General features: G+C 33.4%; 2 protein-coding genes across 2 annotated transcripts; both read right to left on the bottom strand.

Annotated features, from left to right (window-relative positions):
* Nucleotides 1-1,996: 1,996 nt before the first annotated feature.
* LOC123669557 (general transcription factor 3C polypeptide 5) lies at nt 1,997-10,335 on the bottom strand. Its single transcript, XM_045603157.1, has 8 exons — nt 9,935-10,335; nt 8,892-9,099; nt 7,548-7,662; nt 7,180-7,477; nt 5,711-5,921; nt 4,691-4,869; nt 3,220-3,402; nt 1,997-2,133 (listed from the first exon to the last, which is right to left on the bottom strand). The coding sequence occupies exons 1-8, from the start codon at nt 10,046-10,048 to the stop codon at nt 2,014-2,016; spliced, it is 1,428 nt and encodes a 475-aa protein (XP_045459113.1). The 5' UTR covers nt 10,049-10,335; the 3' UTR covers nt 1,997-2,013.
* A 1,289-nt stretch (nt 10,336-11,624) lies between these two features.
* Nucleotides 11,625-20,818, bottom strand: LOC123669555 (nuclear pore complex protein Nup93-like). Its single transcript, XM_045603155.1, has 15 exons — nt 20,643-20,818; nt 19,947-20,127; nt 19,528-19,830; nt 18,848-18,990; nt 18,260-18,493; nt 17,770-17,911; nt 17,266-17,434; nt 16,819-16,924; nt 15,791-15,876; nt 15,403-15,529; nt 13,666-13,831; nt 13,479-13,559; nt 13,001-13,240; nt 12,409-12,603; nt 11,625-11,813 (listed from the first exon to the last, which is right to left on the bottom strand). Exons 1-15 carry the CDS (start codon nt 20,810-20,812, stop codon nt 11,694-11,696), a joined length of 2,463 nt encoding a protein of 820 aa, XP_045459111.1. The 5' UTR covers nt 20,813-20,818; the 3' UTR covers nt 11,625-11,693.
* Between the last annotated feature and the right edge of the window lie 741 nt (nt 20,819-21,559).

Below are 21,559 nucleotides of genomic sequence, written 5' to 3'. Positions count from 1 at the left end.
TTTGTATGAAAGTCCTATGTTTTTGAATGAAGAGACTTGAAATTTAAAATGTATGCTCTATAGATAGTGAGAAGGTGTTCAAATAATGTATCTTTAGAAATCAAGTCCCTTTTGGGGTTAAAACGGGGGATGGTAGGTTAATTCACTCATCACGAAATCTCCGAAACTATAACAGCTATAAACATGAAATTTGGCAGGTAGATTTCTTATAGGGTGTAGACGTTTGCTAAGAACTGATTTTATGATAGTTCACCCCTAAGGAGGTAAAATGGGGGTTAGAAGTTTGTATGAAAGTCCTATGTTTTTGAAGTAAGAAACTTTAAATTTAAAATGTATGCTCTATAGATGGCGAGGAAGTGTCCAAATAACACATCGTAATCTATATATATAAAAGAGAAAGGTCACTGACTCACTCATCACGAGAACTCAAAAACCGCTAGATGGTCCATCCATCCAAAATGGACAAAGATGAAACTTGGCAGGGAGGTAAATTATCGTTAGCAGACGTCCGCTAAGAACGGATTTTACGATATTCCACCGCTAACAGGATTTAATTGGGGTTGATAGTTTGTATGAAACATATACAGCCTGAAAATAAAACTAAAAATGTGGTGTATAGAGAGGTTTTATAAAAATAACTATTAATTATACTAAATTCTGCCTTTTAAAAAGTTACTCAGTTTGATAAACATTTCAAGTGACTGAAATAAAAAAAAATTGCGTTAAACATCTTAATAGTAATGACCATAACCACGCGGACGTAATCGCGGCCAACATTTAGTGTATTATAAAACAAAGTTCCCAAAAGTGTATGTGATCGATTCCTTCAAAATCTACTAAACAGATTTTCATGCGATTTCACAAATGGAGAGAGGGCTTCAAGAGGAAGGTTTGAGGAACGGCAAAGCCGATTTTGATGAGAACACTGGAAGTTTGCCGGGAAAACTTTGTGACAAACTGATTTCAACGCGGGCGAAGCTGCGGGCACAGCTAGTATATATATATATATATATACTAGCTATATTATATATATATATATATATATATATATTTTTTTTTTTTTTTTTTTAATAAAAAAGTAAATTTACGTGATTAAGCATCTGTTCTGTGGCCTACGATTTCAGAAGGAAACAGCCCGATTTTTCACAAGTTCAATTTATAAATGAAAAAGTTGACTGTTGTTGACTTGTCTTTTATTGTTGAAATTATTCTTATGAAAACATGTTACAGCAAAATGCATATGTATGGATGAGGCAAACATGTAGGCTAAAGGGTATGCGGGATGGAAACGTGCCAAGTAACTATACCATAGTAGTAGAACTTTTTTTAGTATTAAGTAAAAAAAGTTATATAGTTCAATAAACATTCTACTTATTGATGATGAAAATTTAACACGTCATTATTCTTGCGATCGTTCTGAACTATTAAGCAATGAGGTGACGGATAGTTCTACTAATTGTAAGTTATTTACGTTGTATTTCTTAAGTATAATCTTTACAAACACATAAAAGCGAGTATTTTATGTTTGTAAACACATAAAAAATACGTGAAAGTAAAACTTTTAACCATTTTGGATTTATAATCACATATAACTGATATAACGTAACCATCATTGCTCATTGTTGGCCTTTATTTAATATTTATATAGAATAAAAATAACACGACCTTTAAATAACAGTTGTACTAATTACTGCCTGAAAGACTGCGGGCATTCAGTCGTGCGTGCGTGCTTGCTAGCGTGCGTGCGTGCGTGTGCTTGTGTGGGTGTGGGTGCGTGTGCGTGTGCATGTGTGTGTGTGTGTGTGTGTGTGTGTGTGTGTGTGTGTGTGTGTGTGTGTGTGTGTGTGTGTAAAAGATGTAATAGGATTATTTAGTAATAATATAAATTAACTTTTGTTGCGATTCATTACATTAATACCCAGTCTTACCACTAACTACCTTAAACATTTTTCTATAGTACTTTGGAAATGAAATTGGTAAATAAAATACGTTAGGGTATTATATCACAGTATATTAATTATTTAAGTCATCCATTTCATCCATTTTGCCACTTGCTGACGATTCATCTAGATCCGCGACCGATTTGTTAGCGTCGTCTCCGTCTGATCCCGAATCATCTCCGCTGCTAGCGTCCTAGGTAATAAAACATTATTATGATAGCAGTCAAATTGAACATTTCAGTAACAATATATATATATATTTCTATTAATTGATTAGTGACGTGTTTCAGCTCTGGTGTAGTGGTGCAAGTAGTCACCTAAAGCACCGACGGTTTGCGGGTTCGATACCCGTTCGGGATAGATATTTGTACAAATATTTCTTTCCGGTATGATTTCGGTAGGACAGACGTCCTTGTGGGTCACCCCACCGTGCCTCGGAAAGCACATTAAGTCGTCGGTCCCGGTACAAATCACAAATACCTAATAGCGATTGTTACTAGTAGTAGGGAATATATCCGCCAACCCGCAATGGAGCAGCGTGATGAATTAAGCTCCCAACTTTCTCCTATATTGAGAAAAAGGCCTATGCCCAGCAGTGGGGGATGTTACAGGTTGGAAGCGATGCGACCCGTGTTTTAGCTAATAGCACAGCATGATAAAATATCTTAATAGCGTCTTTTATATTAACGTAAATAGAGCTGCGAGGCCAGTAAAAAAACAGTAAAATACTTTTAAAATACTTTTTTTTTTATAAAGTTAACCATCCATCTACCTAAAATATAAAAGATTAAACCGCACTTTTAGATCTAATTCATAAAATACGTTAGCAAATAAGTAGGAAAAGGGACGAGATATAATGAGGAAAGGTATTTTTTTTATACAACTAGGTTGGCAAACAAGAGTACGGCTCACCTGATGATAAGCGATTACATCACAAGACGCTTAGACGGTTAGATCACAAGCGCGTTGCCGAGCCTATTCCCTAGTCCCCCCCAGGAGCTCTGGTTACCTCACCCACCACAAGAACACAACACTACTTGAAAGCAGTATTATTTAGCTGTGATCTTCTGTAAGTCGAGGTACTTCCCCAGTCGGGCTACTCATTTGAGCAGGATATTTCCGACTGTACCCTACCGTAGTTAAAAGGTGCGTCCAGTTCTGTAAGCCTACGATTTAAAAAGGATTATACACCAACCAGTAAATTACCATAAAATTACCTATCATTAATAGCCCACAAAATGATACCATAAACGAGACGATTAAATTAAAAAAGGATTACCTCAAATTTAAGGTCAGCTTTGTGAGTAGCGAGTAGTGTCTGTTTGACGTAGCGGAAGATGTGGTCGCGGCACACGTTGTCTATGTCGGGTGGTAGCCAACCGCGTTTTTCATGACAGCGTGCTCCGGGAGCCGGTGGCCGAGATATCAGCTCCTGTACTTCAGGTATTTGCACGTCGTGGTACTGTGGACACATGGCACGTAACTTTTTAGTGTGGCTGACACATGGAGGTGCTTTTTGTCGATACTGTTGTTTTTAACGACGCGGTATTTTTTTTTTATATATACAACTAGGTCGGCAAACAAGCGTACGGCTCAGCTGATGGTAAGCAACTACCATAGCTTATAGACGTCTGCAAAACCCGAAGCATCGCAAGCGCGTGGTCGACCCTATCTCCAATTCCCCCAGGAGCTCTGGACACAATAGTAACACATCACTGCTTGAAAACAGTTTTATCTAGCTATGATCTTCTGTAAGATCTGGGGTACTACCCCCGTCGGGTTGCTCCCTATTTTGAGCAGAAAATTTCTTGCTGTGCCCTACCTCAGTAACTGTCAGTGACTATCACTGCACTGACTTTATAGCTGTTGCGCTGGCGGTCGCAGGCTCGATCCCCGCACACGATATACATTTTTATTCGCCATACAGGTGTTTGCCGAGTTCCGGACTATTGTGCTTGGGTATAGTGTCGTTCCGATCTCCGACGCAAGAGTAAATCCTAGTGGGCTTATGCCGTTGAGTATGAATCGTTTATTTATTTATTACTAGTTGTACCCTGCACGCGTTGGTACGTTTTTTTTTGGTCGTACCAACTCAGAAATCTTTGTGGGCTCATGCTTCACTTTGCTAAAGATCATGAAATGATCAAATGCATAGTTTACGGTTCTATAAAGGACATACAAACAAACATTCATTTATATATATATATTAACATTTACAATTCTTTTTAAGACGATAAATTAGCACAATCAAAAACTATTTTTACCACTGTTTACTTTTAAGTTTTTATTTATATTATAAGATTTAAATTAAAATCCAATTAATTTTAAGTTTGAAGAATTGGCTATAATAGGTATTTTTCCTCAATAGATGTAGTCTTTATACAACAATGAGGTATTTAAGGGCTATTATGGTAAACTCGAATATATTATTAAATATTCACTACTCTTGCAAAATTATTTGACATAAATTTAAATAATATTTTTTAATTTATACTTTATTGTACACCACAAATACATAAGAAACAAAGCACAAAGACAGTTACAGACAGTGAAGTACAACGGGTGGACTAATGACTAATTAGCCATTTCTTCCAGACAATCCACGATAATAATACTTTTAGATACAATATAGTGAAGTAAAAAAAAACTAGTCCAGAATTTTTTTTATTTCCTTTACCTTTACTGAGTAAATTCAATAAACAAAAATCACCATTATGATCCTAATCATCATAAATGTCACAAACATTTACCTGATAGTAAATCTGACGCTGAGATGGGACCATCCCTGGTCTAAAGCAAACTGCTCCCTCTAAAACTATGTCTTCCGGTGATAATTCATCTAATGGTGTTTTCTTAAAGCTACGAATACGATCCGTCTTCTTACAGTGTACAACTTGGTCACGAGTCATTACCATAGTATGCACCCCAGCTGTAAAAAGCACAAGGATGAAAATATTTTAGCGCCAATAGCCTTCCTCAATAAAGATACTTGGGGTCGTCTGTGGAATACGTTCGCAAATATGGGGACTCCCCGTCTTTACTTAGTATGACGATACGATAAAGGGAAGATTGTTTAAAAAAATACCAACAATTTATTTAATCTGTATGGTATTATTCATAATAAATCAAGAAATCATTTCTGGGTGGAGGATCTAGTTTTGTGACGTTAAAATTTGTTAAAGATTGCTGAAAGTGTGCTTTTGCATGACAAAATGGGAAGTAGAAGTCCACAATAGTCAAATTCCGCGTGACGTTTTTTAGGCGCAGCCCCTTTGATTGAAATTAATGCAATTATATTAACTGAACTGAAAAATAAAATGTTACAGTTACTCTCATACTATTACAATTCTGTAACCATAGTATCTTTTGAGTAATTCAAAATAATCAGGTATTTATTAAAATTTATATTTACATTAAAAATAAAATTAATACATCATAGGGTTTGTTTTAAATTTTTCAATTAAAATATTTTGTTTATTAATAATAATAAGGGCCCATTTCAACAGTTTTGAATAAAGTTAATAATGGAACTAAGTAAAAACAGACTTTAACAGCAGGAGGTAGAATAGGTCTTTAAGACCTGTTCCTCCTAAATTAATAGGCTACAACTTTTAAGATTCATATTTGCAATAACAAATATCTCATAAATATAGTTTAATTTGATAGTGAAAAAGAATAATATATACTTTTATCTGTTGGATACTATCATCCACAACAGGTGGAACGGGCTCTAAGAGTTAACTGTCAAAGTTTTTTTTTGTAAATCTCACCTGCATGTCTCATTCTAAAATCTAAAGTTTGATAAATCCTCGCTTCAGGATCCTTCCTAGGGTCATAGCCATATTTAACCCACATCATTCTCCAGGGTCCCTCTCGCATATAAATAGCGAGACAGGGTAAAATAATTCTCAATGATGACATCCTTATTTTTGTATGGAATTTGAGAAGATTTAGCGACCATATTGGCCTTTCTTCAAACAGCTAGAAAATTATGGAAATATAATATAAAATTATGAAAATATACTACAACTATTCCTAAATAATTATATATTCTTTATTGCACTTAAAAACAAATACAATAATTGTGTTTGCAGGCAAACCCGACTTCAATAATATCGACAAGTAATACAACGTAGATAGACGAAAAAATAGTTAAGTAAATACAAAATCCCATTACGAAAACGATGACCTTGAAATTAATTCCTGAAAACAATGAACGATACTAGCGTGCCAAACCTTCAACGTAAAGGGAAACGAACTTAAATTTTTAGCCTACATAAGATAAATCGTTACTGCAAAAAGTACATTCGGTTTAATAATAAACAAAACATCACTAACTGGGTTACAAAAAAAAAGTATTTTAATATTTCTGCAGGTAATATTTATTGCGTTTATAAAGTTTTTATGATAGTTTTATTTCATACTGAACGGTTCGCATTAACGATTTTTGGTTGTATAATTATATTTATTTATGTAAAAAATGTTATACGTAATTGTGTTTGCAGGCAAACGAAGAAAATCCGACTTCAATAATATCGACAAATAATACAACGTAGGTAGACGAAAAAATAGTCAAGTAAATACGCATTTTCAAAGATTACTCAAAAAATTGTAATCAGATCTCGATGATATTTAAATGTGACCACATGATAAACGTCGACTTTCGATTGAATTAAAAATCATCAAAATCGGTACACCTAGTAAAAAGCTTTGCGGATTTTTGAGTTACCCTCGATTTCTCTGGGATCCCATCATCAGATATTGGTTTCCTTATAATGGTACCAAACTAGGGACATCACCTTTCCAACAAAAAAAAGAATTATCAAAATCGGTTCATAAACGACAGAGTTATCCCCGAACATACATAATATATATATATATATATATATATATATATATATATATATATATATATACGGTCGAATTGGGTAACCTCCTCCTTTTTTTAAAGTCGGTTAAAAATATTAGTACAATGGCAGTTGGCAAAGACCAGCTTATCCCTCAAAGAGATCTCTACCAGTTTACCATTTAACTGAATGATGGTGTTGTCGCCGAGTACAGAAGTACAAGAGAACAAAAAAAATATAGTTCTTTTTTAAATGAAATATCTAAAACATACAACACACATGGTCATCTGTTCCTAAGGTGAGGAACTTAATACTTGTATTATAGAATACGTAATAAATAGTAATCTTATGTGAAATTATGTAATATATCATAAAAATAATAATCAAATTACCTTTGCAACCGTTTTGAATTCATTTTCTAACTGTGGATATATTGCGAGTCTATTTTTCTTCTGTTTCAAGTAATACTCATTTGGCTCTATGGGTAAATCATTCGACAAGTTGAAAAGATACCGAGGTATTGGTATACCTCTTTCACTTCTCGATTTATGAATGTCATCATTGATAACACTATCATATTCTTCTTTAACATATTCCTTTGTACTGTACCTCTTATCTGTGTAACAGTAAGCTATGGGTTTATCAGACCTTGTAAAATTGAATGGTGTTACAAATGACGGTGCTGGTTGCCTGAAATATTAATATAGTATGAACAATAAAGAATTATATGAAAATTTAAACAAATCATCAATCTACGTACAATAAAGTTTCTATACTATCAACGCCAGAAGGGATTATTTCTTCTAAAACACATTTGGTATCATCCGATTCTGACGAAGATGCACTTATAGGTAAATACTGGAAATCTGACATAGCTGAAAAATAAAAATAATCAAAATCAAAAACAACTTTATTCAAATAGGCTCTTGAGGCTCATGAGCACTTTCGAATCGTCATTTTACAAATTAAATCTTTACAAATGATTATTACTTTTTAACCGACTTCCAAAAAAGGAGGAGGTTCTCAATTCGACTGTATTTTTTTTTATGTATGTTACATCAGAACTTTTGACCGTGTGGACCGATTTCGATAAAAAATTTTAATCGACGAAACGAACGAAACTAGGATTGATGATGGGATCCCAGAGAAATCGAGGGAAAGTCTCGAAAATCCGCAATAACTTTCTACTGGATGTAACGATTTTGATAATTCTTTTTTTGTTGGAAAGGGAATATCCATAGTTTGATACCATGATAAAGAAACTAGGCACTGATGATGGGATCCCAGAAAAATCGAGGGAAACTCTCGAAAATCCGCAATAACTTTACGGGGTGTACCGATTTTGATAATTTAATCTATAGCTGATGTTTATCGTGTGGTCACATATAAATTTTATCGAGATCTGATAAATACTTTTTGAGTAATCTTTGATAACGCGTAGTTACTTGACTATTTTTTCGTCGATCTTCGTTGTATTACTCGTCGATATAATTGATGTCGGTTTTTTTTTTCGTTTGCAAGCAAACAAAATTATGTAAAAGTAAAGCTACCACCGATTTGGAACGTAGATTCTGCAGAGAAGAATCGGCAAGAAACCCCACAGTTACTCTTTTTAAAATAATAATTAAACCGTATTTTGGTACAAAATTAGTAATATCTTGCATGAAATACAGCATCACAAGTCCACACATCTTTATTAACTATATAATCCTGCACAGGATAATACGTTACGTCTATTAATTTTTTTTTTAAATAAAAACTTTAAATTTATGTTGAGATAATTCCAAAATTGTTATGGGATCTTATTATACATGCGAACACCATAACCTAGAAAGGAGACGTTTACTTTGCAGTCGGAACCTTGGGAGTTACAATTTTGTTATTCCTTCTCATGTTTACAATGTGATTATTACTATTTATTTCAAAACAATGAATATTCTGGTGAATATACATAATATTGTTATAAATTTGTTGCAACATAATTGTTAATGTCTACCTTTTGAAAACATCCCATAGGGAGACCAGAGCTCCAGATTTTAAGAGCCGGAAATAGCCCTTTTTTGCAAAATAAATACAGCCTTCGTGACGTTTAATTGATACTTACATTCAAATTTATTTATTCTTTTAACAGATCCTACAACTGATGTGGATAAAATTTCTCTTTTAACTTCATCGCCTGATTTTGTTTTTTTTACTTTGAGCTTCAATAGGACTCCGCTAGTTGGCTTTGCATCCGCATATATTTTTTTCATAAAAGGATTATCTGGCTGGAAACTTAGTCCTAATCTTTTTTTATTGGCCTGCATATATACCTTTAAAAATACAACATTATTATAATATATATATACTTCTTTAGGTAAAGCTTTAGATTAGGTAAAACCGAATTTCGGGACCGTGGGGGGAAGGGGGGGGAGAGGCTGGGGAACGCTACCCCTGGTACCACTGTCACACCTCAGAACCCCATGGTTATGGAGATATCCATGGTTAAAGTTTTGAGGTTAGAAGAAGAATTTCTAAAGTTAGAGGAACGCTTGGCTCCGGCGCTGCGGGAAGTGCAGCCCTTCCGCCCTTGCGTGCGAGGGCTGCCCTCCCTCCGCGCCTCCGCGGCACAAAAAAAACACTCTAGGGGTAGGACAGACCAAGACCACGTGGACAGTGGGGTGCTCCGATTCGGTTTTGGGTATTTTTCGAATTTCTAAACCTATATTCTAGCACGCAATGTTACTAATTTTATTAGAATATTATGTCTGACGCGTTATTTTGTTTAAAAGTGTCGATTTGTCACACAATGCAAACAGTACGAGCTCAAAGGTATTATAATAGCTTTAAATTCTTCTTCTAACCTCAAAACATTAACCATGGATATCTCCATAACCATGGGGTTTTGAGGTGTGACAGTGTTACCTTGTATAGATTCCCCTACACCCTCCACCCTCCACACCCAAAAACCCCATAATTCGGTTTTTCTAATTCGGTTTTACCTAGTAGTAGATCTTAGCCTAGATTCGCCTACACCTTCCACCCTCCACAACCAAAATCCCAATAATTCGGTTTTTCTAATTCGGTTTTACCTAGTCTAGATCTTAGCCCTTCTTTATTGCGTTCTTAAATAATTTAAATAATAACGTGAAAACAATATTAATTTACCTGTGATATAGCCCTTACACCGCCCAAACATTGTATAGCTTTATCGTCATTTTTAACGTTTCCAGGAAATAAGACACAAAATAATTCTTTATGTAAATTTTCCATATTATCCATTATAATTAGCTTTATTTGTTTACGTTTTAAATAATACAATATTATAACATAAAAATAATCACTTAAAATTTTTAAAATAGTAAACTAATACTAGTAACCTAAGTTTTAGCGTAGTTTGAGCAAAAATTTAACTTATAAAAATAGTTAGCATGATTAGTAATCAAATTAATAATACCGTATCTCTTCAACTTATACAAACTACAAATCAATAGGATCAAGTACCTATGCTCACACGATTTTACCACGATTTAACCACATTTGACATATTTATAGATTATAATTATGTCATTGGTCAATGACAAAGAGACAAGAGTATTGACATTGACTCAATGTTGCCATGTTTAACCATGTGTACTGAAAATTGGCGTCATCGGTATTTTTAAATATTAAAGACGTATTGCTATTGCTACTTGATACGCTTCGGTATTAATTTGTGTGTCGCTACGGTACGGTAGAATATAGCCACCCCCTCTTTACCGTGGGTGTCGTAAGAGGCGACTAAGGGATAACACAGTTCCACTACCACCTTGGAACTTAAAATGACGGCCGATGGCGGGATAACCATCCAACTGCTGGCTTTGGAACACAGGCCGAAGACGGGCAGCAGCGTCTTCGATGCGACAAAGCCAGCCCTGTGGTCACTAACCCGTCTGCCCTGCGTGGTGACTATGGGCAACACGAGTTCACGCCATTTTTGGCGCGAACTTGTGGAAGCCTATGTCCAGCAGTAGACTGCGATAGGCTGAAGTGATGATGATGATGATGATATGTAATTTTAGTTAACATTGTGCTACTTGTTCTTCAAGCAGATTTATTCTTTTTTATTAGGTAACGACTGCTCTGATGTCTGTGTGCCGTGGGTGCCATTTTTTGGCGCGAATTTGTGGAAGCCTATGTGCAGCAGTGGACTGTGATAGGCTAAAATGATCGGTATTCATTTATAAGTCAATAATCTTAAATTAAAAATCTAATGTCTCTTTTATACATTGTACGACCATAATAAAAAAAAATTAATTCACTTGGATTTAAAATTGTTCTTTACTATATATAATGAACTTACGCTTCAGCCTGTAATATCCCACTACTGGGCATAGGCCTCTTTCCCCATGTAGGAGAAGGATCAGAGCTTAATCCACCACGCTGCTCCAATGTGGGTTGGCGGATATATTCCCTACTATGAGTAACGATCGCTATCAGGTGTACATGATAACAACCGGGACCGACGGCTTAACGTGCTCTCCGAGGCACGGTGGGGAGACCCACAAGGACTGCACAAACACCCAGACCACGCCAAACACCTGTATGGCCAATACAAATGTTTGTCATGTGTGGGGATCGAACCCGCAACCGCCAGCGTAACGAGTACAATCCATGGCTGTAACCGTTGCGTCAACGCGACGTCATATATAATGAACTTGAAATTGAAAAACTGCGTTAACTTTCTGAACTTAGAGCTCAAGCTTGTCGCACTATATTGTTTAACAGTACATTTTTAATACTTTAAACTTGACATATTTTTAAATTAAATAATGTAATAAATCCTTGAATTAAATTTAAAAAATCAATAAAAGTGAAATTAAAATGCTTAATATGCTTTATTTTACTAAATTATCGACTGATTACAATAATAACTACGCATAATACATTAATGCATAAGAATCTGCATTTGTGCTAGTTGGCTGTAAGTGTCTCCTGGCATTCTGTACGCAATATTGCCTGCAAAAGTATTGAGAACCTCTGCTTGCTCTCTTAGCCACTCCAATTGCTGAAACATAATTTTGTGATAATTAACTTTATACTTATAATTGATATGATATAATTGAACAGAATGTTATAAAAAAAGTGAGTCCTTATTTTATTTGGTCGAACATGCTTATCGTCAGGAGGCATTTATTATGACTAAAATAATTCTATTTGTTTTGGAATTTAAATGTAAACGTATTTATTTAATTTAATATTAAAACATAATGTATGTTAAAATCCTCATAAAGGCAGTTTATAGTACCTCTATCTTAAGACATTAATTTTCATAGACATGAGCAAATGATAAATTGATTTTATATATTTTGTAGAAGAAAAATATAACTAGTTGCCCAGACAGACTTCGATCTATCAAAATTTGATAGTAAAAAGCTTTGTTGAATTTTTTTTTTTTTTTGTATAAAATCTTCCGTGGCTCTTAAGGAACATACAAAAAAAAATAAGCCGAATTAGTCGACCCATTCTCAAGTTATGCGCTTAGCAACATTCGTTTTTATTATATTGAAAAGAAGATATATAACTTCTGGTATAGAAATGTTTTTTACTTATCAAAATATTAAACTCTAGTTTTACTTACGATTTTATACGAAAACAAATACCTTATTAGCGGTATGCGCGGGGAGGGACGACTGTGCTGAGCGCAGTTTCTGTCTCTGAGCGACGAGGATGTGGCACAGCGCACGCAGCACTGCGGGCAGCGCGCGCAGCAGCTCGCCTCGCGCCGAGCGCGCGCCCGTCACGCGCGCCTCCACCTCGCCCGCGCTTAGCGGGACCAGCTCGCACGAGCGGATCGTCTGCGGACATTCGAGCCTTTTTATTATAGACTACGTTTAAAAAAAAATAGGCTGGTCTGAAAATTATTTTTTTGAAATTCAATTCTGTAAACAAAAATAAATCGTGAATTTGCATTTACACGCTTAGAAACGATTACACCCAATTGCATACTACTGTTTTTTCGTTTATTTAGAACAAAGTTTGTATATAAGAAACTTAAAAAAAAAAAACTAGTGTGCATTAGGTCTGAAACGCGACTGAGACTTGTTTAGTCCTTAAGAACAATTACCGTGATATTCAAAAATATATTTATCTCATTCTCGAGCATTGCATGTCGAGTTTTGTAAGTCTCATTACAGTTCTCTACTCTATTTTAGGAACAGAAAATATGAACAGGAACAGAGAAAATCGACATACCTCGAGTGCACCCTCGTAGTTTTCACTGTGGAATTGATCGAAGAACGTACACAGCTTGCAGAGCTTTGTGTAAGCGTCGACGAGGGCGGCGGGGGGCAAGGGGGCGGAGGGCGAGGCGGGGGCTCGAAGGCGGGCGGCCACTCGAGCACTCAGGGCGCCCAAGCGCTCTCGGAGCCCGCCCGCCCCGCTCACCACCTGAGCCAACAACACGCAGAACAGCTCCAACACCTTCTCCAGGTTCTGCAAACAATAAAATTATCAGTGAGGCCAGTCGAACAATAGCTTGGTTCGTTCACTCTAGAATCTAGAATTCTAGATGGTTGTATTTGTTCTCAAATAAAAAAAACCGACTTCGATTTAATTTACAAGTGTAGTATTATAAATATTATTAGGGATAACTCAAAAACTACTTACTAGCCAGTTTTCGAATGAAAAAAGTATCACAAGTATAGGTACAATCATTTATGAATATACTTACATCAGCAATATCATAGACCATAATAGCATCTTCAAATAGGCCTTTGTTAACAAGCTGCTCAGCTAAATTCAATGCAATAACCTGTAGAAAACATTGCATTAACTAAAGTTAAGTTTTATAACTACCAACACTGAAAAAACTTAATAAGAGAGAACTTAACAATGTCGCAAACAGCTATAGTATTTACCTTACTATCAATGTGAGAATTATTAAATTGATCCAGTAGCCCCTGGCTTCTAATACCAGTGACTTCATCCATAACACCAAACAGTAAGTCGTAGTCGCGACTTTCCAAAGCGAGGTCCGTACAGCAACACATAAACAAGTTTTTTCCACTGGGATCTTTTAGGTTTCTATGAAGAACATAATTATTTAGTATATTATTATAGATTTTTACAAAAAAAATGAAACCAAAGTCTATCCTAGTAGATGAGCTTGTTTAAAACACTATTCCTTGCCTAAATAAAAAAGTATAATAAAGAAACATAACGATAATTAAAAATATATAATAGACAACTTGAACAAGCAATTATTATTAATTTTTTTTTCTTTTTTTTTTTTTTTTTTGAAGGATATAATCCTTAAAAGCCATTTCACAATTTTTCGCTCTGCAAGTTTAGGTAAATTTGGTCGCATCGCGCGAGTCGTACGGGCCACGCGATCTTTGTGCTAGTTAGTATAGTATGATAACTAAAAAACCATCTTGATCCTTTTGTAATGTATAATAAAAATTAATAACTATGGTATAAAATGTTTATTACATAATTAATTTGTTAAAAATTTCAAGTATGTTATATAACAACTGTCAATAAATTTAAAATAAAAATAAGAAAATCAATTTTATGAAACAATATTTTTAAAATTGATTTAGTTTTTTGAGTTTGCGAATGAATCTAATATTTACGATATCAATAAAATAGCATTTTATTATGCCCCAGAAAATCTCTGTGTGAATGTGAGTTGCATAGTTTTGGATGAAAGTAGACCATCAAAATTTTGCCGGTTTTTTTTTTATAAGGTCAATTACACTGACAAACATATTAATTAACAAATAACAAGACAAACAGATTGAAATGTCTATTTGTATCGATAATTAAAAAAAATAAATTATACATTTGTTTACAGAAATTATCATTATATTATTTTACAGTTATTTTCGTAATATGTTTTTATTTTTATGAAAGTATCAAATGCGGTTTATCACACTATAACAACAGGCGCTTGTAAGACACTATAACAACAGGCGCGTGTAAGCGAAAGAGATGGCTGCGCAGAATTTGGCGTGGACCTTACCACTAAGAGCGCTGGCGCTCGACTGATTTACTGGGTTTGATGCGTGGTAATTTAAACTATCTTTTTATTATTTAATACAAAATGTATTAAAAATAATTACATATTTTAATTTTTTTTGTATTCCTTAATGATGAAAGTTTACTTTGATGAAGATAGTTCGCTAAAATTTCTTAGTTTTCTAAGAAAAATATCGCTTTTAAAATTGTACTTATTTGGAAAATATTCGTAACTTCAATTTTTTTTTTTTATCGATTAATAGAGATACAAATGGAATAAAAATCTGTTCTAGCATTCAACAAAATTACATATTTTTTTAAATGGTTTCAACATAGAGGTTATTGAAAAATAGGACTTCAAAGTATACATTGCGACCGTTTACCCAGAGAGGAGGTTGATGAAAAGGTTAATAATTTTATACACATAATATAAATCAAAATTGTTTCTCCTTATTTTACTACAACAAGGGTTGCTCTATTACAATACTAGAAATTATATTATTGCATCCAATACTGAGATTAACGACGTCAAAATGTTTCAATTCTGCAGATTGTTACCTATTTTTGTGAAATGGCTCTTAAATTGTTAGAACGATCAAAGTAATTAAATCATTACAAGTTAATTAGGTTTTTACCTTAGAAAGAAGTAGTAATGCAGAGCATCCGATGGGTCAGACAATTCGAATTTCCTCACGTACAAGAGTATAAGTCTAGCCAAATTCAACCGTCGGAGAGGGATTGGATCATCGGTATCCACAGACACTGAAAAACAATAACATTATAATAGGAGGAAAATATGTTCTATTTTTTTTTTTTTTATTATAAATTAACTAATATTTTTAGCTTTAAGCGAGTGCTTTGACATTAACCTGCAAGTTTCCAAAGAATTGTTACAAGCTATTATTTAACTTGCAATATGTGTTTGTTCTGGTGCAATTTTGCAGCTAGCAATAGAGTAATGTAACTGAAAAATAACTTTAAATTTATTTACTTTATCTTAAACACAAAACAATAATGACATACATAATGGTGCTTGAACGTTGCGTGGTGTGCCCAGCATATAAACGTCGTGAAGCGCTAACGCCATGTGAACACCGTGGACTTGGTATCTGGAAAAACACGGAAATTTTATGTTTGGTCTCCACAACATTTCCGTTCGATTTTTTTTATTTTTTTATTTATTTACTTATATGGGATGGTACACAGTACAGAAAAAATTATAAAACAAACTAGAATTAAATATAAATGAAATATAAGGCCAATTACGACCATCCATCTGTTTAAAATTTAAATTAACAAACGTGAAAAGATAAAATAAAAGGAAAAACACAAAAAAAAAACAAACTTGTTTTCATATTAAACCTATAAATACCCCTGGAAAGTATAATTTAAAAACAATCAACTCTATATGGAAGGAAATATAACATATATTATAATAATGATAATAATAATAGTGAACAATATATAAATATTTCTGAAATATATATAAATTATATATATTTAGTTGCAGTTTTGATTATATTTTTTTAAAGAACTGTTGTTTTATTTTGTTTTGAAAAATATTTTTTGAACCATTGAAAATATCTACGTTTTGAAATTTCAAATTGTATCAGTTAGGTAATCTTGTAAGTATAGAATTCTGTGCATAGTTGGTGGAGCAGTTCGGGACATAAAATAAGGCATTGTGTCTTGTGCGCCGTGAAGGGTTGTTTAGTATAATGCGTTCAAAAAGCTCCGGGCAGTTGATGCGGCCACGAAATATATCATACAATATCTCATCAAGAGCTCATAAGACTCTGTTGTATGTATTTGAGAACCAGTCACTTATGCTTTTGTATTAAAGGTATATGTATCAAGGTATATGTATCAATAGAATTTTAAAGTTCCTAGTTATACAACTGTTTTTAACATCAGAAATTCTAATCTGTAGTTGTAAGCTATAATAAAATAAATATAATATTTTTTTAATACTTGTGTAGCTATGCTTAAGTTATTCCATTTCAGAATTTTTTGTATATATAAAAGAAGAAATATAAGAAACATATTTTTACCTTGGAATTCTTGAGAGAAATTCAATAGCAGGTTCAAACTGTCCAGTGAGAGCCAGAACTTGGAAATAGACCAGAGGTTTCTCATAAGCATGGTAATGAGTTTCACCTAAAACATATCAGAGGTTAAATATCTTAATAAGATAAACAATAAACGCCTTACGCTCAACAGATTATCTCCTGTGTCGGGCTCTGGAAACACACACAATACACAAGTTGAAACGCACAGACAACCATGTGTAAACATTTTATTTTTTTATACAAATTATACATTATGTTAAACTGGAAATTATTAATTACAAACAAAATTATAAATATTCAATTTTTGATTTTAATTAGAAACTAGTTAATCAGATAACTTAAATTTTAGTTAATTAAAGAGTTTTGTTTTATTTTACAGTTATAGTTATGCAATTTTTTATTTATTATACTATTTAACTACGTACATACCGTATTCTTCTAAAATCATTTTTTGTAAATCTGAGTACGAAAATGATTCAGATTCTTTGTTGGAACGTGATTTGATGATAGATAATTTAAGCCAAAGGTAATCATCAGCTGTACGTGCTACTTCTGAATGTTCATCGCTAACATCGCAACAGCCAATTACACAATAAACCTACAAAACAATATTTAGCATCACAAATTATTTATTAAAGAAAGTGAAGCACAAATTAGACCCAAAATTAAACATTTACTAACCAAAGCAAAATTCAAAGTTCAAAATCAACGACCTTTGAAATTTTCTTTTAATCAAAACCTTCTCAATTTGAAAATGAAAATTTTCAGTAACAAAAAGACCCTTTTGCACAACCACTGTCTGTATCCTTTTGTATGTGTAAAGTTAGCTGGTAGAGAATGCTTTTAGATTGTTTATATTTTGTCCAATCAAATGATATATTGTACAATAAATTATTAAAATAAAATAATCTGAGAGAGATTTAAAATACTTACGGCTCTTTTATAGGGATCTGTGGAGTTTCGAACTTGAATTCTATATTGGAAATTGATAGCAGTTTGTATTTTATCACTTAGTGCTTTTTCTGGATCCCTGATATGTTCTTCTAAGGCAGCAATAAATTCTTCATGATCTCGACTAAAAACAAATATAATTAACAGACTTTAATGAAAAACATATATCATTCCATAAGAGACTATGTATATGACTCGCTGCTAAGTAAAGACCACTTTTATTGACAAAATATAAATATTGAAGATATTAATGATTAACAAGTATAAATTAAAAACAAATAAATGAAAGGAATTTTAAGTAACAGACTGTACATAAAATTTAAATTTATAAAATAAAATAGAAAAAAAAACTATTTTTATTAATCAAATTTTATTACTTTACATTTCAAACAGACAAAGATTAAGATATTTGATAAAACAAAAAAAGATAAATCAAATTATGAAGGGTTACAATAACAAATAATAAACCAACCCAGCTTTTCTCAAGCAATGCAAGGCAGCAGTAGCATCACCACTTCTAAGGCAGTAGTAAACCATAGGCCAGAGAGGACGGTCTTCAATCACACCATCTGTTAAACCTTGAGTGTTTTGTCCTTGTAAACGTAAACCCACAAACCCTTTTACAAGTGGGAACGTGCCTGGCTCTCCTCCCCGCATTGCTGCTGCAGGGTTAGCTCTTACCACATCACCCATGTACTGCTTATACCTGATAAATTAATTAATTTGTTATATACAATGAATGATCATTATAATATTATAGTTGAAGATAAGATTTGCAATACAACTAAATAAAATATGACTCTATGCTGCTACCGAAGAAAGAGATAGTGCCAGTCTTACAAATACATATTATGGTGCTCATACAATGTGTTTAATTATATAGCTTACAACACAATACAGTCCTGGCAATCTGTATCTAATAATAATGAAAAAATATTAAATTTGATTGAAAATGTATATGAGGCACTGCACTGATCTGATGTGACTAAGCTTATAAAGTTTCTGCAGATTGCTTATTTAAAATATGTATGAAGTGGAATGGGGACATTGAACATCAAACCTTTTCTCCAAATATTTCTTTCCTTGCGCTATGAGGCACTGTTGAATGGTTGAATTTCCTCTAGCTTTTAGGGGATCTTCATCTCGGACAAGAGCAGGTATGTTTGACATGGTCTTAATTATTTCCCACATTTCTTTCACTTTCTAAAACAACAGTACAATAATAATTAACAGAAATTTTCATTGTTCAATTATATCATATTTCACTTTCACATCCAACAATCTAGAAAATATTCATAATTTACTATCAATTTTTATATTCACACATAGATCCTATATCTAGTTATTATTTTTAGGGGATGAATTTACTATGAATAAATTAAGTTTAAACCAAACAAATAATAATAGGACAGGAATCTAATATATAATATCTATAGATGAATAACCCATTTAAATGTACAACAACACGTCCAGAGAAGTACTTCATTTTATGAATTTTTACTTCTTTTTGTTTTAAAGAAAAACCATTCATAAAAACCTCTAATATTATGTTGCAAAAATGTCATTGAAAATATTGAGAAAAACAAGTTGATATACATAAAGCTAAGTAAACATATTTGTGAAAATTGTGCAAAGCATATCTCATAACCAAGGACAAACTTTTGAATGAGTTTAGTTTTAGAGGTCCATATAAATGTGATTATGTAGATTTAAAATTACTAGATTAAGTTTTATACTTACAGGATCATTAAGCTCATCTGCAACTTGCGAAAACTTTTGGTGCAAAGCAATTCTGGATTTGGCTCCTTGAAATACTAGTTTGTTATACTGCTGCACTTGTCTGGCATATGCAGCTTCTATACTATCCAGCATGGAGTGACCAAATTTCTTGGGAGTGTCTGCAATGCTCGGAGGTTCTGGAGTTCTCTTTAAATCTAGCCAATTTTGAGAAGGTCCAATCATAGCATTCATTAATTTAATTTTTTCTTTAGTCCATTCAGACAACATGTGTTCCCATTTCTGATCTTCGGTAGTTTGTAGTGACTGTTAACAATAAACTCAAAATTAATAAAAATACTTTATACAACAATTTCAAATTCTAACAAAAATAAAATATAATTAAAAACTAAAAGTTGTGGATAAAAAACATTATTACTTACATTTTTGTTAACCTCATCAATTAGTGACAGAATAGCATTTTCTCTCTCATTTTTGAGAAAGCTCTCAATATCCGAATCTGCGATAGGTTGCAAAGGTTCAAAAGTACGCTTTGAAGATAGTGTTTCTAATTTCTGTGATATTTGTTGTAAATCTATGCCTTTTGAACCGAAGAGCAGGTGACTAAAATAGTTTAACAAACATTATAATTGATATAACAACTGTTTAACACATATGATAAATTTTAATACATTATGGAACACTTGACAATTATTTAGAAATACAGATGTATTGTTTTAATTAATTTACAATGTTATAAATTACATCATTCTGATGTAGTGATGCATGCACCGTGTGAGCACACACACACCGGCATTTGCGGGTTTGATTCCCACTTGGGATGGATTGTATTCATACAAATATTTCTTTACAGTTTAGTTGTCTGTCCTTGTGCGTCTCCCTACCGTGCGTCAGAGAGCACGTTAAGCAGTCAGTCCCGGCAGTCATCGGACACCAGACAGCGATCGTCATTCATAGTAGGGAATATATCCCAACCAACCCGCAGTGGAGCAGCATGGTGAATTAAGCTCCAACCCTACTCCTTCATGGAGAAAGAAGCCTATGTCTAGCAGCGGAATATTACAGGCTGAATCGTCGTTTCGTTATAAATTATAATGACTGATAATAAGATAACTCACGCTTGTATATCATTAGCTCCTGATTGAATTACTCTAGAATATAACTCGTGCGATGCTTCTAATACTTGGCCAAGAGATCGTTCTACTCTTGGTAATTCCTCATTTCCTTCAATTTCCGTTGTTAACTGTTCTGCTTGTTGTAAAAGTTTACTGAAATCTTCGTCTCCCATTTTTGTAAGGTTATGGTTAAATATTTACCGGTATTTGCGTTTGCAAAAGAAATATATGTTATGAAAGTAATACAATACAATACAAGAACTACGAAAAGTTAACCATATAGAAAATAGTTAACTAGTGATCGAATTTAATTCATAATATTTATGAAACGCGCCTTATAACCGAATTGTATTATTTGACTCAAAGATTTGACAAAAGAGGATTTGACTTTTGACGTTTTGTTAATTTGTTTGTTCCTATAACTTTTCTCTAATGACAGGCAAAGGTCTTACGTCGTACGGCTCAAAGAGTGTATTTTAAGTTCAGCCTATTTCACTGCTGGGCAAAGGCCTCTTTCCCCGTTTAGGATTTGAATCAGAACTTAATTACCACGCTGCTCCAAAGCAGGTTGGCGGATATATTCCCATCTATGAGTAACGATCGCTATCAGATGCACATAATAACAACCGAAACGGACAGCTTAGCATGGTCTCCGAGGCACGGTGAGGAGACCTACAAGGACTACGAGATGCAAAGTTAATCGATATATTTTTAGACAAAAGTGGAAATACCAACTACTTACGTCAAGTATGCAAAATATACATACGTACGTTAAGAAAAAATAAACATCCAAAAAATACAGTAACTTAGCATTTTGCACTTTTTGCTTCTAGTCTTGGCGTATGACTTGTGGATCTATCGACCGTGCATTTGAGAGTAAGTAAAGACATTGATACTATTGTCACAGATATTTGCTTTAA

This window comes from Melitaea cinxia, chromosome 3 (genome assembly GCF_905220565.1).
Source record: "Melitaea cinxia chromosome 3, ilMelCinx1.1, whole genome shotgun sequence".
Lineage (NCBI taxonomy): Eukaryota > Metazoa > Arthropoda > Insecta > Lepidoptera > Nymphalidae > Melitaea > Melitaea cinxia.
This window is presented reverse-complemented; position numbering and strand designations above follow the sequence as displayed.